Below are 19,081 nucleotides of genomic sequence, written 5' to 3'. Positions count from 1 at the left end.
GTAATTATGTATGACATTTATTTGAGTAAAAAAGACTTTTAGTGTTAAAATTTGTGCAACATGGTCTGAAAGGCCAACCACCCTTTTACTAACAGAATACCCATGTAGTAATGAAGAATGATTAAAAATATTGTCTATGGCTGTGCTACAGTTCCCATGCGCCCTGGTTGGAAAGAAACACAGTTTGCACCAGATCATATGAGTTTAGGAGATCTACCAACATGCTTTTTCTTGCACAATCACATACAAAATTAATATTGAAGTCACTACATACAACTTATTTTTGGTACTTCATATAAAGTGAACCAAGATCCCTTCTAGCTTGGGCAGAAATGCCCTGAAGTCAGAGTTAGGGGGCTTATAAACAACAACAATTAGAAACTTCCTGGCAGATTAAAACTGTGCGCCCGACCGAGAGTCGAACTCGGGACCTTTGCCTTTCGCGGGCAAGTGCTCTACCATCTGAGCTACCGAAGCACGACTCACGCCCGGTACTCACAGCTTTACTTCTGCCAGTATCCGTCTCCTACCTTCCAAACTTTACAGAAGCTCTCCTGCGAACCTTGCAGAACTAGCACTCCTGAAAGAGAGGATACTGCGGAGACATGGCTTAGCCACAGCCTGGGGGATGTTTCCAGAATGAGATTTTCACTCTGCAGCGGAGTGTGCGCTGATATGAAACTTCCTGGCAGATTAAAACTTTACAGAAGCTCTTCTGCGAAAGGTAGGAGGTAGGAGACGAGATACTGGCAGAAGTGAAGCTGTGAGTACCGGGCGTGAGTCGTGCTTCGGTAGCTCAGATGGTAGAGCACTTGCCCGCGAAAGGCAAAGGTCCCGAGTTCGAGTCTCGGTCGGGCACACAGTTTTAATCTGCCAGGAAGAATTCCTTGAAAAACAGTCAGCTAATCTGTATCCTGGTAAAGGAGGCCTCTGAACTTTGAAATTATTTAAGTGGTGCTGCGATATACCAATAACGTCAGAGTCAGCATTATAGACAGTTCGCCAAATTTACCTGTAATACCTCTTATATTTTGTTGAAATATGCTAATTCCTTCTCTACTTAGATACCTGTCTTCCTTTATAGGTGATTCCTTTGTTAGAGGGACTTCCTTTAAGAAGGCATACCTATCAGCTGACTTCAATCTAAAAGAAATGCAGCTCTAACACCAACTACTTCTGTGATTTTTCCATAAAAATTTTGCACCACCACCCACTACACTGTCAACTATTAGCTTTTGCAGCCTCCCCTTCCCTCACCTATTGAGGTGCAGGCCATGTCTAGTGAAACCTGTTCTACTGATTGACTCAACTGGCACTACTGCAATGTGAGCCATACTCTCCGCCATCAGTGCCTTCTCCAACTCCAACCGAGCGAAGTGGCGCAGTGGTTAGCACACTGGACTCGCATTCGGGAGGACGACGGTTCTATCCTGCGTCCGGCCATCCTGATTTAGGTTTTCCGTGATTTCCCTAAATCGCTTCAGGCAAATGCCGGGATGGTTCCTTTGACAGGCGACGGCCGACTTCTTTCCCCATCCTTCCCTCATCCAAAGAGACCGATGACCTCGCTGTTTGGTCTCTTCCCCAAATCAATCCAATCCAACCCAACCCCATGTCAACACGCCTAGCAGCAGCATTAAGATGAGGCCGATCATGATGCTGAAACAGTTGCTCTAAGTGCACATTATTGCCACCAGTTTGAGTAGCTATCTTTACCAGATCACCACCTACATCATATACTCCGTCCCTATCGAGACTATTCCCTGGTTGATTCATCATGGTCGTATGCGTCCAGTATCTGGGCTGATGGTATGGAGTACTACGGGTAAACAATACAATCACCTCTCATTTGTATACCCATTAATTTAGAAATCAGTAGTGATATTTCTGACGTGTTAAGGCCGTTGATTGTACACTATCTTCGAGGTCTCCGTAGCGTTCTCTTTCAACAAGATACATTAAGGTGACGCAAGTCATGGGATAGCGAGCGAGATGCAACCACACGGATGGTGGTAACATTGCGTATAAATGGGCAGTGCATTGGCGGACCTGTCATTTGTACTCAGGCGATTTATGTGGAAAAGTTTCCAACGTGATTATGGCCGCACGATGGGAATTAACAGTCTTTGAACGCGGAATGGTAGTTGGAGCTAGACACATGGGACATTCCATGTCGGAAATCGTTAGGGAATTTAATATTCCACACCCCTCGCGTCAAGAGTGTGCAGAGAACACCACATTTTAGTCATTACCTCTCACCACAGACAATGCAGTGGCCGACGGCCTTCACTTAACGACCGAGAGCAGCGGCGTTTGAGTAGAGTTGTCGGTGCTACCAGACAAGCACCACTGCGTTAAGTAAGCGTAGAAATCAATGTGGGACGTCCGATGAACATATCCTTTATGACAGTGCGGCGAAATTTTGCGTTAAACGGCTATGGCAGCAGACGACCGAGGCGAGTGCCTTTGCTAACAGCACAACATTGCCCCCAGCGTCTCTCTAGGAGTCGTGACCACATCGGTTGTACCCTAGACGACTGGAAAACCATGACCCGGTCGGATAGTCCCGATTTCAATTGGTAAGAACTGATGGTAGAGTTCGAGCGTAGCGCAGGCCCCACGAATTGACCCAAGTTGTCAATAAGGCACTCTGCAAGCTGATGATGGCTCCATAATGGTGTGGGCTCTGTTTACATGGAATGGACTGGTTCCTCTGGATGTACGGCTGCTTGGAGACAATTTTCAGCAATTGAAGGACGTCACGTTCCCAAACAACGATACAATTATTATGGCTGATAATGCGCCATGTTACGCGGCCACCGTTATTCGCGATTGGTTTGAAAAACGTTCTGAACAGTTCGAGCGAATGGTTAGGACACGCGGATAGCCAGACACGAATGTCATCGAAAATTTATGGGACATATCGAGGGGTCAGTTCGTGCACAAAATCCTGCACTGTCCACATTTACGCAATTGTGGACGGCTGTAGAGGTAGCATTGCCCAATATTTCTACAGTGGACTTCCAAAGACTTGCTGAGTCCATGGCATGACGAGTTGCTGCATTTCGCTGGGCGAAAAGAGGTCCGACACGATAGTAGGAAGTATCTCATGACTATTGTCACCTTAGTGTAGTTCCGTCAGTAAAGGATTCTTAAGCAAAGGTATTGACGGGCTTTTATGCATAATAGGTTACACCTGTTATTATCTCTCAACAGAGTACGCTGTAATGACTGCACATATTGTTTTGTCTAATAAAAAATGTGGTTTTCATAAAAATATAACACAGTTCATAAAATAACAGCATGAGATTTTGCCTGTCAAGCTGGATGCACTTGTCCTTGGGAACAAATGTCACATGATCATAGCCATTTTCATAGATATATTGAAGACATGTGCAAAATTGTGTATCCTGTACTGAATGTGTATCATAGAAGTCATATGTGGGAAAAATATCTTCAAAAAATAACGAAATGTTACAAAATTATGGACTTTATGTTTTGTATCGCTATGTAATGGGGTCATTTGTATTATATATCTCTGACAGTATGGTTTTAGCAATATCTAAACATTACTACGCTATGTTGTTTCAGAGAGGCCGCAGGGATTAAAAAGCACAAAAACAATTTAACAGAAAAGACGAAGAACTGAAATCAGACAAATTGTGAGCGTTAGTGCTAAATAAAACTAACAAGGCCTACTCTTCCCCAATACAAGCTTCCTAACTTACATCGGCGCGACTCTGCGATCTTAGGCAGCGTTTTGATGATGTATAGAACCAACCATTGCGTCATACATATAAATAGTTCGTTTTGTTGAGCTACTTTGACACTCACTTGGTTTCTGAGCCGTTAAAACCTCTGACGATGCCTCCAGCATTGAAAGACGAAACGTCGGGCAGCGAATTATTCCTTGCACCACAGTTTTCCTTACAATTTGTTTGCATATACACTATGCAACAGTTATTCTTCTTTAACAGCATTTAATGATTTGTGATAGAAGAAGAACAGCGATGTCGAACAAATTACCATTTTTACGCTATTTTATATACACTTATCAGTCAGATCATTATGACCACCGACATACTATCGATATAAACCTGTCCAGGCGATAGTAGAGTCACCTGGCGAGGAATGACACACGATCGGTGCTTTTAGTACACTCCTGGAAATTGAAATAAGAACACCGTGAATTCATTGTCCCAGGAAGGGGAAACTTTATTGACACATTCCTGGGGTCAGATACATCACATGATCACACTGACAGAACCACAGGCACATAGACACAGGCAACAGAGCATGCACAATGTCGGCACTAGTACAGTGTATATCCACCTTTCGCAGCAATGCAGGCTGCTATTCTCCCATGGAGACGATCGTAGAGATGCTGGATGTAGTCCTGTGGAACGGCTTGCCATGCCATTTCCACCTGGCGCCTCAGTTGGACCAGCGTTCGTGCTGGACGTGTAGACCGCGTGAGACGACGCTTCATCCAGTCCCAAACATGCTCAATGGGGGACAGATCTGGAGATCTTGCTGGCCAGGGTAGTTGACTTACACCTTCTAGAGCACGTTGGGTGGCACGGGATACATGCGGACGTGCATTGTCCTGTTGGAACAGCAAGTTCCCTTGCCGGTCTAGGAATGGTAGAACGATGGGTTCGATGACGGTTTGGATGTACCGTGCACTATTCAGTGTCCCCTCGACGATCACCAGTGGTGTACGGCCAATGTAGGAGATCGCTCCCCACACCATGATGCCGGGTGTTGGCCCTGTGTGCCTCGGTCGTATGCAGTCCTGATTGTGGCGCTCACCTGCACGGCGCCAAACACGCATACGACCATCATTGGCACCAAGGCAGAAGCGACTCTCATCGCTGAAGACGACACGTCTCCATTCGTCCCTCCATTCACGCCTGTCGCGACACCACTGGAGGCGGGCTGCACGATGTTGGGGCGTGAGCGGAAGACGGCCTAACGGTGTGCGGGACCGTAGCCCAGCTTCATGGAGACGGTTGCGAATGGTCCTCGCCGATACCCCAGGAGCAACAGTGTCCCTAATTTGCTGGGAAGTGGCGGTGCGGTCCCCTACGGCACTGCGTAGGATCCTACGGTCTTGGCGTGCATCCGTGCGTCGCTGCGGTCCGGTCCCAGGTCGACGGGCACGTGCACCTTCCGCCGACCACTGGCGACAACATCGATGTACTGTGGAGACCTCACGCCCCACGTGTTGAGCAATTCGGCGGTACGTCCACCCAGCCTCCCGCATGCCTACTATACGCCCTCGCTCAAAGTCCGTCAACTGCACATACGGTTCACGTCCACGCTGTCGCGGCATGCTACCAGTGTTAAAGACTGCGAAGGAGCTCCGTATGCCACGGCAAACTGGCTGACACTGACGGCGGCGGTGCACAAATGCTGCGCAGCTAGCGCCATTCGACGGCCAACACCGCGGTTCCTGGTGTGTCCGCTGTGCCGTGCGTGTGATCATTGCTTGTACAGCCCTCTCGCAGTGTCCGGAGCAAGTATGGTGGGTCTGACACACCGGTGTCAATGTGTTCTTTTTTCCATTTCCAGGAGTGTATTAGCGAGCATGCTGCCCGTGTGCAGGACGGGGAAGGCACGCTATCTACTTGAATTTGATCAAGGGCAGACTGTGATGGCCCGGGCACTCGGCACGAGCATTTAGGAAACTGCACGACTTGTCAGGCGTTCGAGGAGTGCTGTGGTGGGTGTCTTCAACACGTGGCGACGTCCAGACGTCGTGGGGCTGGGTGGCCACCCCTCATACAGATGTCGGACGTCGTAGGCAGGCCAGACTGTTAAAACAGGACAGGCGAAAAACTGTGGCGGAACTAACATGAGACTTTAATTATGGGCAGAGTAGAAGTGTGTCTGAACACACAGTACACTGAATACGCCTAACGATGTGTCTCCGCAGCCAGCGACCCATCCAGCAATGACTGAAATGGGCACGTGACCATCAGCACTGGACGTTGGCACAGTGGCAGAGGGTTGCATGGTCTGATGAATTCCGATACCTTCTTCATCATGCCGATGGGAGGGCGCGAATCCGTCGTCTTTCAGGGGAACACTCATTGACGCCTGTACTGAGGGATGGAGGCTAGCTGGCGGCGGCTCCATTATGCTGTGGGGAACTTTTACGTTGGCATCCATGGGTTCAGTGGAGCTCGTACGAGGCACAATGACGGCCAAGCAGTATCGCACACTGGTTGCAGACCACGTACACCCCTTCATGACGATCATTTTTCTCGAAGGCAGTGGCATTTTTCAGCAAGATAATTCGCCATGTAACAAGACCAGTAATGTTATGGAGTTGTTCGAGGAACACAGTGGCGAGTTCCAATTGACGTGCTGGACCCCCTGATGGCCAGATCTGAACTCGATCTAACGGATCTGGGATGTGATTGAACGTGACGTCAGAACTCATCGCCCTCATCCGCGGAATATACGGGAATTAGGTGACTTGTGTTTGCAGAAGTGGTGCCAACTCTCTCTAACGACCTACCAAGGCAGCATTGCTACCACGCCACGACTCTTCGCCGCTGTTATCGGTGCTAAAGGTGGACATACCAGCTATTTGGAAGGTGGTCTTAATGTTCTGGCTGATCAGTGTACTCCTACTGAGCGTAAATCAAAACCAGTTTCTGATATGTCATAAGGTTTAATTATTAAGTGTAGCGAATGTTGGAACTGAATTTTACAATTCATCCAGCCTAAACATCGATGGTAACAGGAAAGTGGATTACTGCGGTATTCTTTAAAGATGGCAGACTGCACGCTATTTAGTATCAACTTGCTTGACAGTGTGGCGCTAGAACAGGAATGTAGCAGCACAGTAAGAAATAGCAATTAACATTTATTAAGAGTGTGTTACAATACGATACTTAACTTTAGTGCAGTTGGGTGCGTGGCACTGGATGTCCTATACCCAATACAATGAACTTTAAACAACTTTGCTGTCTCTTGGCAGTCTAGGATATTGTCCTTGTGACAGTATCTTTGACAGACGTAATTTTGCAGACACTAGTGATTGTCCTGTTACTCCATAAATAGCGACTGATAAGTCGGAATTTTGTCTGCTCAACGAAACCCATAGAACTGTTCTGTGTAGCGTAACTTCAGGCACTGAACTGAACTGTCTGACTGCTGGACCAGAACTGCGGGAGTGTCGGTGGCGCAACGTGTTTTGTGCCTGTCGGCGGAAGGATTTCCATCTCCGCCAGTACAAGGCGGAAGCAATGTAGTCCACGGTTGACAGCGTTTTATTTGGCGACAGGCAATACTGTCAGCGGAGGAGTGCGATGCGCAAAGGGACGTGGGATGGAAGCAGAGAGTGGTCAGAGTTTGTGAGTACTATCTGGTGGCTGCTGCAGCTCGGAACTGAAAGGCATCGGACAAGTGATTGTGTCTGTGTGGTGGCAGCCTCTTATATTTGTTGTGTACCTAGAAACCTGGTTCACAGCACTAACTAATTACGAATTCTGATTATGTCAGTTTACATTAAGAGATTTTGCTTATGTCGTAGGTACATATAACAACACCAGCTTGTCAACTAGTCCTTCCACTATCGTTATTGAAATAGTCTTTAGAGGACATACAGGGTATTTGTTTTAAACGGAGACAACCTAATGTCTCGAAAACCTTTAGAACACAAACGTTTATATTTACACCGTAAATGAAATGTAGAAGCAATTAATTGTGAAAACAGACAATTGAAATTTGTCGGTTACAGCGCCATCTACCACGGATGGGAAACGATGATTTGAGTAAACCGTAAGTATTTTATGGCGTAGAATCACAATATGCAATAAAAATAAGTTATAACATTTGGAAATACGAAGCTGACCCCGCCCACGCAGAGGGGTGGTTAGGAGGTGGCCAATTGTAGTATAGACAGACGTCCACTTTACTAATATTAACTCTGCAGCTAGAACATTTTTTTCGTACTATGCGTCGTTTTCGAGACATTCAGCTGTCTCGGGTTAAAGCAAACACTTTGTGTAGTGTCTGATTAGTTCAAAGTTTTACTGAAACATCATACATCCCTAATCGCATACTCCTGTAAAACACCTTCCTGAAAAGTACCAAATATAATGTCTTCAGTGTCCACTAGCACCGGAGAACTATAACTTACATTAGGTGAGAGTACTCACTGATCGCAGTCTCCCATGTCCCTATCCCCTCTTTATTCTGCACTGCACGTATCCAGTAAACATAAAGTGGAACGTGGAATAGGAGCATGTGCGGTGGGTGATGTATGAATTTAACGGAAATCACATAGATTTACAACTCCTCGCAGACGTATTCGAGCAACATAGTCATGGTACTGTTATCACGGGACGCAGCGCTCAAAAGCATATGCAGCTTTAACCAATGTCGACGTGTTGATGTTATTAGAATACTGGATTTTTTCAGATTCGTCAAGGCAAATAATGACGACTGAGTGAATTGTTCAACGACAGCTACATCCTGTTTCCAGTTTGTATGAGATCCATTTTTATCCACTGGAGCCTCACTAAATGATACAGATTTTTAAGGAATGATTCTGGTGTAGGATATGTCTTGGCGTGTCCTAACAGTTTACCGCTACTAAGTTCTGTGAGTTTCTGATGTATACCGTTACTCTCTCCTTCCGAATATCCAAACATCTATGCTGGGACTTCAGAAAGTAAATTACACATGTAGTGTCACACTAAGATTATTGTGCAGCAAGAATGACATGTTGTCATAAGAGAGTAGAGGTTCTGAGTTTCCTGCACACATGTTTCTGGTGTCGTACAGGTAACAGCTGAAATTGTGCGGTAACTGGAAATGTACTATAAAGTTGAAGTATGCGGTACAGTATGATTCTTGTGTGCAAAACGTCTAAATGCACACAGATTCACTGGGAGTTTCTGGCAGTGTATAGATCAATTGCACTGTAGAGTCCAGCCTCAGTGAAATGATGCCTGCAGTTGGATCAAAGCCACAGAGACGTGGGTAACGCTGATCGGGAAGGAAGAACATTGACATCGACCACAGGTGAGAATTTCCAGACAACTGAGGAACTGATACACAGCTATTGCAGATTTTACAGTGATAAAAACGTTCACACAGCAGTTCTCGAATGACTCCGTGACCGTAGAGAGAATTTCTGTCGTTGAGGAATTGAACGATTGGTATAATGTTCCGGCAGTTATTTACAGAGGCTTAGTAACTATTCTGAAGAACTATCATGTATCTATGTCACTTTTAAGTGTACTGCAGCATTAAATAAAATTAACATAGATTTTGAAGTTCCCTCGTTCTTGTATATTAAACTGAGTGTCGTATGTTTATTATAGTGAAGACGATTACAGCTATGTGACGCCATTTCGGCATCTCCCACGTTTTGGCTTCACGTTTTTATATTTTACCGTTATCTTGTTTTACAGCTAGTGTTTACGTAGTGTATACGATTCAACTCCTTCATAATTTGGTGCACAACTTGCTTTGAACAGAGTGGTTCGCCTTTCATCTGTTGTAAAGGTCAGACGAAGCTGATAGTTTTTCTATGACACACTTCAGTAGAGTGTCGTGGGTTGTCCAGGTATGTAGGTCAATTCTGTATGTTACAGTACACACTGACTTTCTGAGTGAGGTGTCCATTATCTGTTAAACATAGCACTCTACCACCTACCGCAGCCTGTCAGCTGTAACAAATTCTAATGGTCACCTTACGGAAGCTACTGTCCACCTTCTGTGTGTAGGTAGTATTATTCCTTAACTAGTGTTAACGATAATTTCATGTAAGTGATATTGCCACTGGCATCCCAACACTGTGTTTTGACAAGCTTCTCTTGAGCAAGTGGTAATTACTTATGAATTTACGTAACTCCTTACTTAATTACCAAAGATTGTGGATTCTGCACTTTTTTAATGCGCTTTCGGATGAAAATTGTCTTACGCTTGCAAAATCTCCTACTGTTTGTGGATGGTGTTATCGTGTGCAGAACTCTTATTCATTGCTGTTGTTGTATCATACACTCTAGGGCAAAAAATAAAATAAAATAATAGAAAAATAAACAAATAAAAAATAAAATATAAAAAAAAACGCATCAGGAAGGAATTATCGGAATCCGAATGGGACGGAAATCAGTAGCTGTGATGTACTTGTGCAGACAAACAAATGATTACAATTTCAAGTAAAATCGATGATTTATTCAAGAGCAGGAGCTTGACAAATTGAGCGAGTCAATAAAGCGTTGGCCCTCCTCTGGTCCTTGTGCAAGCAAGTACTCGGGTTGGAATTGACTGATGGATTTATTGGATGTCCTCCTGAGGGACATAGTGCCAAATTCCGTGCAGTTTGTGCACTAGATCTCAAAATCCAGATCCGGTTGGAGGGCTTGCCTACAATGCTCAAAATGCTCTCAATTGGAGAGAGATCCGCCAATCTCGGTGGTCAAGGCATGGTTTTCCAAGTACGAAGGCAAGCAGCAGAAAATCTCGCCGAGTTCGTGTGGACATTATCTTGCTGAAATGTAAGCGAAGGATGGCTTCCCATGAAAGGCAACAAAACGGAGCGTAGAATATCGTCGACGTCTCGTTCTGCTGCAAGAGTGCCGCGGATGACAACCAATGGGCTCCTGCTACGGAATGAAATGGCACCCCAAACCATCACTCCTGGTTGTTGGGCAATATGGTGGGCGACAGTCAGGTTGGCATCCCACCGCTGTCAGGGGCGCACTAAGACACGTCTTCGGTCTGGAATCTCATTAACTCGAGTAGAATTGTCACCAGTGATTACTTCCGCTTCGGACTGAGCCCAGTGACCAGGCAAGACATGTCTGGAGACGCCCCAGGCTGCGCTGGGATACCAATATGACCGTCGCCCGCCATACCACCAGACAACCAAGAGTGAAACTGGAGTGCCATTTGTTTTCATAGCAGGAGCCCTTGGGTTGTAATTCCGTGGCACCCTTACAGCATAGCAGAAGGTCGAAGATATTCTACGCACCTTTTTGTTGCCCTTTATGGCCAGCCATCCTGGACTTACATTTTAGCAAGATAATGCCCGTCCGCACACGGCGAGAGTTTCTACTGTTTGTCTTCGTGCTTGCCGAACTCTACCGTGGCCAGCAAGGTCGCCGGACCTGTCCCCAAATGAGAACATTTGGAACATTATGGGCACGGCGCTCTAACCAACTTGGCAGTTTCGCGATCTAACGTGACAGTTTGATAGAATTTGATACGATATCCTACAGGAGGACATCCGACAATTCTTTAAATGAATGCCAAGCCGAATAACTGCTTGCATAAAGGCCAGAGGAGGACCAACGCATTATTGACTTGCTCAAATTGAGAAGCTCTTTCTCTTGAACAAATCATCCACTTTTCTAAAACTGCAATCTTTTGTTTTTCTGTACATGTACACCACATCTACGAATTTACGTCTCATTCTGATAATTCCTTAGTGTCTCGTCTTTTTTTTTGTCCTAGATTGCATCAATCCACTGCACAGTAAAGCGACACACCTTAGGAATTCTTCTGTTTCTATTGTAAAATTCCTGAGTAATCCAGTTATTTTCTCTGTATAATTTTTTTCTATGTGCTCCTGCTACGTCAACAGCGGCGAATGGATACCCATACATATTTGGAATATGTCCGCTGATGAAGGTTGTTATCATAGCTACTCGCATCAGTTACATTCTGCGATGCAGTTCTAGAGCTTACATGCTAATTATGATGACTGATGGTTTCATCGAAATTTATTAAGTGGTATAACGTAGCTATACGCATGGAGAACTGTTTTTTCATATCATTAAAGGGCTTGTTTACAGATGGTATGAAACTGGTTTAGTGACTGTCTCCCAGATATTATGAATTCTTTTGTGTTTTCCTATTACGCTGTTTTTGGCAGGTGAAGAAACTATTCACTTTATGGTGAGTAACTCTGTTGCGCTTTATTAGTTGTGCTCTGTTAAAACCTGTTAGATTCTTACTATTCAAGGAGTTGTAAAGTGTTGTTAGGTGAACGTTGAAAATTTAGAAACAATGAAGAGTTATAAATCCATTAAGGAGTTCAGGGGGATTTGTAGTCCTATTCCTCTTGGAGTTACAGAAAAAACTATTTTTCAGCTCAGTAGATGAGATGTCTGCGTTTATCAGGAAGGTTATTTCGTTCAGAATGTGATCTAGTATTCTGCTGCAAAACGGGACTAAGATCAGCCCTCGTTTGGTACGTGCTCCATTGCCTCGTATTTTCTTTAACCGCTCGATTTGAAAATTATTAAGCGAAATGGAATAGGTCAACACCATCTCACTCATGAAACATTATTTTATATATGCTTCGAGGTGCCTATGGGTTATTCATAAAGCCTTTGTCGATATCGTCCATTAAATCCTGCTTTCGTTTCGTCAATGACAATAAAACCGTACGTGTTTCCTTGCCAAAAGTAGTTACAGATAGAATGAAATTAACAGAAAGACATCTCACTACGGACAGGGCTGTTGAAGATTGCTTTTACATTAAACGAGATTTGTTTAAAAGCAGCAAGGAAATTCGCATTATCTGGAATTAACTGTTTTGGAAGACGTGTGTACATTTGCTATAGAATGCATCTGTTTTGATATGTCTCTAGAAATAGAAATAGTTTCTTGTTTGAGGCAGTCTGTATTGTTCTTTGAAGAGTGTTCTTGACAATACATTAACTTTTTTCATAACGTATGCCTTCTCGATGAGTGATCAGTATCAATACAGTATGAGTCTTTCCACGTTTCTAATAGAATTGGTAGTAATTCTTTATTATGCATATCATTCGCAGCATCTTTTGGACATGACCAATCCTTCACAATAACTTCATGATGACTAAATTTCGTCCACTTCGTACTTATAGAAATGAAATGTAATCATACAACAGCAAGATGAGAATAAAACTTAACCATTTTTATACAATTTTTTATGAATAAGAAGAATACATTTGTTATAAAGTTCAAGCTTAACAGCACGACACGCAAATAACTTCATATATGACTGCAGTTGTGAGGGAATATCTGACCGAAATATTGCTTGGAATATAAATGTCTTTTCCAGGGTACAGCAAACGTCGAAATGATTCACCACAATACCATCCACGGAATGCGAACTACCTGTCCGGCGAACTTTCTCAACAACATTACGAACAAGATTTTCAAAATAACTGTTTACATACAACTTATAGTCCTTTCGTCCATCTAGTCCACACTGAATTGCATCACTGGTAAACATAGACTCCTAAATGTCTCTTCCTGGAAACGAGTGTACTGCATACTGTTCAAATTGCTAGCTACTTGCACTGTCAGTAGTTCTCTCTATGGGACTTAACAGTGCATATTCTATAATTTTCCAATAACACATCTGAAACTTCTCTGCTGGAACATTGACGCCATACATACAGAGTCACTACATATCTATGATAATGAATACAGTCAGAAGCAATGTATCAAATCTTGTGCCAAGGCAGGGATTCGAACACACGTCTCCTGTTCACTAGGCAAGTGCACTAAAAACTGCACCACAGAGGCACTGCAGCTCATGCAGTTGCACAGGTTACCTTAGCATGCCCCCTCCCTAATACAAACTCACACATCAGCCCATCTTGATGTTCCCCTTCTTAATTCGTTTCAGTACTGCAAAGGCTCTCTAACACTGGAATAGCACATTAGCTCTTAACAAAGTGAGGATAATCCTGCCTGTAACTCAGGTGTAAGTTATATATTAACCAGCATATTTATACGTTACAGAGACATGTTACGTGTCATCTCTATCTATGATGATGAATACAGGCCAAAGCAATGAATTACAATTTGTAGCAAGGCCAGGATTTGAAGCTCGGTCTCCTGCTCAGTAGGCGCACGTTCTAACCACGGCGACACACCGGCACCACAGCTAACACAGTTGTATCAGACGAGCTGAGACATGTATTCGAGTTTGTATTAGGGAGCAAGACGTACTAGGGTAATCCGTGCAGCAGCGTTAACTGCAGTGCCAGGGCGGCGCAGTGGCTAGCACATCTGTCTAGTGAACAGTAGACCTGGGTAGGAATCCTGGCCTTGGTAAAAGTTTCATTTCATCACTTCGGCCTGTATTCATTATCATAGATAAAGCTGAGACTTAATACGTCTCTGGAATATATAATTCACCTTATCAATATATCACCTACACCTGCGGTAGAGGCAAGATAATGCCCATTTCGTTCAGCGCTAAGGTGCTACTCCAGTGTTAGAGAGTCTCTGCAATACTGATACTAGTTAAGAAGGGGAACATCAAGAAGGACAGGGGCGTGAACTGGAGTTTGTATTAGGGGGGAAGACATACTAGGGTAATCCGTGCACTGGTGTTAACCGCAGTGCAAGGGTGGCGTAGTGAGCTGGCACGGTAGCTCAGCAGCCAACACCGTAGCTCAGCGTGTTCGGTCAGAGGGTTAGCTGCCCTCTGTAATAAAAAAATTGAGTTAATCGATCAAAAAAAAAAAAGGCATGTTCGGTCGGAGGGTTAGCTGTCCTCCGTAATAAAAAAAAAAAAAAAACTGAGTAAATGGATCATCGATGAACCTGAACAAGTGTCATGGGACATCCGCCCCGACCAAATGCAACGAACAATATCGAACAAAATTAGATTTAAAAAAAGTGAGCAGGAGATCTGCGTTCGACTCTTGACATTGGTAAAAATTTTATTTCATTGTTTTGGCTTGTATTCATTATCATAGATGCAGTTGAGACTGACTATGTGTCTGGGACTTATCAGTTATCTGATTAATAAATCGCTACATAGCTGACAGCATTAACTGTTATATAAGGGATTCTCAATTATTACAACTGGCTTGTACTGGCATACTGCAAACCTGCCATTGAGAACGTGTTTTGTATCATCAGAATTCAACTGGTATGGCGTGGCCAATAGCAGTATGCCTTGCAACTAGAAAATTCATTGTCTGAATGTGCTTACTTAGATGCTACTCTACAGAAATATGGAGTAACTGTGGTGGTATGAGTGGGGAGGGGGGGGGGGTACAAAGGACAGGACATGAAGCACTGAGCTTCATCCAGGGCCAGGAAGTCCAAGCAATTTCCATCAATACAAGGGCAGATACCCAGGTGGGGTGCACGGGGCTGGAATCCAAAGATATTAGATATTTCACTATTATGTACCCCAACAGTAAGCATGCGGCACGTCACTCAGCCGCGCGGATTGGCCGTGTGGTTAGAAGCGCAATGTCACGGAGTGCCCCCCCCCCCCCACCGGAGCTTCGAGTCCTCCCTAGGGCGTGTGTGTGTGTGTGTTTTGTTCTTAGCATAAGTCAGTTTCAGGTTGTTTAAGAAGTGTGTAAGTCTAGGGACTGACGACCTCAGCAGTTTGGTCCCTTAGGAATTCACACACACACACACACACACACACACACACAGACGTCACTCACAACATGATGTGGATCAACTGGATACATCAAAGTCACACCTAACTAATCATTACGCACCCTTACACTGACACATGTAATACAAAGAGCCATCATCCGATGAATCGTTCTTCTTTTCAGCGCAGGTGTGTGTGTGGTAAGAAAAGAAAGTATGTGATTCTTCTCTCCAGCTCAGGTAATTGTGTGGGAAAAACGAAAGTGTGCTTCTTCTTTTCAGCTCAGGCTGATGTGCTTCACTCATGATACAGTCGTAGGTATTAAAATAAAACTGTCCCAGAGCCCAGCCATTGGTTCCGCTACTCCCACAACAGCACAGCCAGACGGACTACTCCCTTCCATCCACCCACTGGCTGCTGCGAGCAGCGCAGAAAAGTGCTTGTACCCTCAGCTGACAGTCATCCCTTATACCATATAGTGTGTGGACAGATGCTGCCTGCTCCAGCACTTAAGCGCTGCTTCAGCTCTCATTCAGAAATTGTTTATAAATAATAATAATAATAATAATAATAATAATAATAATAATAATAAGGTGCCCAACTACAGCACTCTGTAATAGTATTTGGTACACAGAGACAGGAACAAGGCAATTGTTGCGACATGGTGGGAGAGGGGAAGGTGGGGAAATGTATTTTTTAAGTAGTACAAGTGGGCTACCTCCAACATAGTAGTAGATATCAAATGCCCCACCATTTTTGACATTTTGGATTTGTTTACACCACGATTTTAACTGGCCTATTTCCCTCATCTTGAATTTTTTAAGTAACACAAGTGGGCTATCTCAAACATAGAAGGTGACCTTTTTTTCCATCATTGTGAATTTTTTTATGTAGGACAACTGGGCTAGATTTGCGCGAAATATGGAAAACTGTATGGGGAAGGAGAAGGGGAGGGGGAGGAGAGAGGAGTCAGGAGGAGAGGAAAAGGAGTTTACCTTTAGGGATGGTCTTTAGTGGTAACTTTGAGGGGGGAAGGTGAGTGGTGACATTGAGAGGTGACCTCGATGGGGAGAGGGGGGGAGGTAACATTGACGGGTGACCTGGATGGGGAGTGGTAGTTGGTTCGACTAATTTAGAAATAAGTTAGAAATACCGGTTTCATTGCTTGTGTCACATCCAACATGCACCATAAATTCTCAGATGAGAGCAGAACAGTTCCAGTTCACAAAAGTCTTTCTCACCTTCCACATATCAGACTTGAATTTAAAAAGTCTGTGCAGAACCTAAATAATAGCCACCAACCTACTTCTTGCAGCCTACGGTGCCTACGGTGATAACTGAAAACTGTTTATTATATAAGGACTGGAATATCCGATTGACCTAACCATAACACCTACACGTGCACAACTGTCAAGATAAATCCGGAGCCGGCTCAATCACATCAGAACCAGGTTTGCAAGATGCAAAGCATCTCTTAATAAATTGGGCTCTGTATTCAGCCCAGAAGGTATTGTAGCGATATGGTGGAATTAGTAGAATGTATTACTAGTGAATGACCAGTAGCGGGATTTCCAGGGGACTGGAACGACTCTATGACGCTGGATCATGGAGACTACAGGTAAATTATTTTGTTTTGAAGCACAGTGGTAAATTAGGACGAAAATAGCTTGTGTGTTCGAAAACATCATATCGTCCGCGTAGTGGGCTTAGAGTTCCGATGGAACTGGGATGATAATTACCACTCTAAATGTTCACTTGCCATAATTTTAAACTGCACTAGTTTAGGCCAGTTTCGTTACATGTTCTTTTGATCATATTTGTGACAATTCGGAATGACGTGGAACATGTCAGCAGGTTCACAAATATGTTACATTTTCTCTGTGATAAGAAGCTTACGTGCTGATCATTTACATAACTAGATTTTTGTTTTAATTTTAATCTACATCAAAATTTGATAAATGTAATCCACCCACACCCCTTACAGTACATTTAGATACTCATGTATGGAGCGGAAGAAGTTGTGAAGTAGAAATGATTTTAATATGTATTACAAACTTTATCTGCCAACACCTTTACCCAAAGGAAGGTAATCACATATTTTTATGGCTGAATACTTTGCTCCTTTCCGTGTAAGGGTAAGGTTAAGATGTGCATAGTGGTAACTACCGTTCCTAGTGTTATATTTCTGAATGCTCCTAATACTTTTAAAAATGCCTAATTTTGTGTAAAAAACTTCAAAAGAGATTAAATATATTGGGAAACTATTGTTTGTAAGACTCATGTTGTTATCTGTATAAAAAATTAAATTCGAGGATGGACGCAAAATACTGTCCTTACATCACACTTCCGTACAATGAGTACTTTGTGGCTTCGTGCGGAATCGATCTAGAAAAATCATTCCATTTATGGCATCAAAGAATGGAAGTATGCAAAGTAAGCTAATTATCTGACACTTACATCAGCAAACTGAGCAGTTACTTGTAGAGCACCCCGTCATTTTCAAGGCACAAGTGCGACGGGAGGAGTGCTGTGCGATGAAATTTCAACAATATAAACAACTAGCGCCAACATAATCAAAGACAACCAATCTCTTATGGATAGTTAATATTAATCACCAACAGGTGAGTAACATTAACTCTGTCGCTCTGTTGTTTGATCAGGGAAGGAGAAAGATTCGAAGCAGATTTTAAGCAAAAGAACTCATTATTTGCCAGGTCACTTGCTAATTTAATCTCTGCTGCTTCCGTAATAATATTATCCCAATGCCTAAACGGGCATTTCAGAAGTTCTGTGTTGTTATATTCCATGGGATGACCGATACCAAGGTAATGTGTGACGCTTAAACTCTAATCACCAGTGATTCATGATCCTGATAGCCTGACCAAAGTATGTCACAACCGCACGGTATACGGCAGATACCCGCCTTATATCTTGCATTGTATGTAATTGAACGAAATGAAAAACCATTTACCGAAGTAAATCAATAAATCTTTTGATTACATTATAAATCTGTTAATATTTTCGAATATTTTTGTTAGGTCTTATTTTTGTGGTTTATGCTTGTCATATGCTTCTATAGGTTTGTTACCTGTTAAACAATAAATAGCAGTGATGAGGTGTGAACATCTTACAGCGAATTTTTCATTTTAAGAAAATTGTGCATGGTGCAGTGAGCTTTATTGAAGTCACATTTGAGGTGTACTTACAGGGCCGGCACTTGTAATCGACGTGGACGTACTTCGGCGTCCCGGGGCAGGGATCTGTGCCGTAGGGCCGTCCGGTTGGCTGGAACTTGCACTGTCGCTTCTTCTGGCACGCCTCCACCACCGTCTGCAACAGAGAGTACTGCGCCCACTCACTCCAGACGCCTGCTCCTTTCCACATCTCGTGCATTATAAACTAACATTTTAGCAAGTGTCACATTCTGAGAGGATTAATCTTGTGCACATTGCACAAGAAATTGTCAATGTGTAACTGCTGTTAGTACAAATCCCGCAGTGGCACAGGTTTCAATATTTCATCAACTTACGTAATATAGGGGGTTATTAATAGTGTTGTGCAGGTTATCGCATTAGAGTTTTCTCATACTGGGCATATTATTTAATTTAAAATGAAATTAATGTAATTAAAAAAACAATGTGCATTTGCATGCAGCTTTAGTGAATTTCATGTTATTTGACTAATTACTAATTTTAATTAATTGTTAGAATA

General features: G+C 43.5%; 1 protein-coding gene across 1 annotated transcript in view; it reads right to left on the bottom strand.

Moving 5' to 3' along the window:
* Nucleotides 1–18,754, bottom strand: part of LOC126249274 (protein eva-1) — a 308,032-nt gene extending 289,278 nt beyond the window's left edge. Inside the window, exon 1 of the mRNA XM_049950928.1 lies at nucleotides 18,577–18,754. Coding sequence (XP_049806885.1) covers nucleotides 18,577–18,754 — 178 coding nt within the window. The remainder of the gene's footprint in view (nucleotides 1–18,576) is intronic.
* Nucleotides 18,755–19,081: the final 327 nt, after the last annotated feature.

This window comes from Schistocerca nitens, chromosome 3 (genome assembly GCF_023898315.1).
Source record: "Schistocerca nitens isolate TAMUIC-IGC-003100 chromosome 3, iqSchNite1.1, whole genome shotgun sequence".
In the NCBI taxonomy this organism is placed as follows: domain Eukaryota; kingdom Metazoa; phylum Arthropoda; class Insecta; order Orthoptera; family Acrididae; genus Schistocerca; species Schistocerca nitens.
This window is presented reverse-complemented; position numbering and strand designations above follow the sequence as displayed.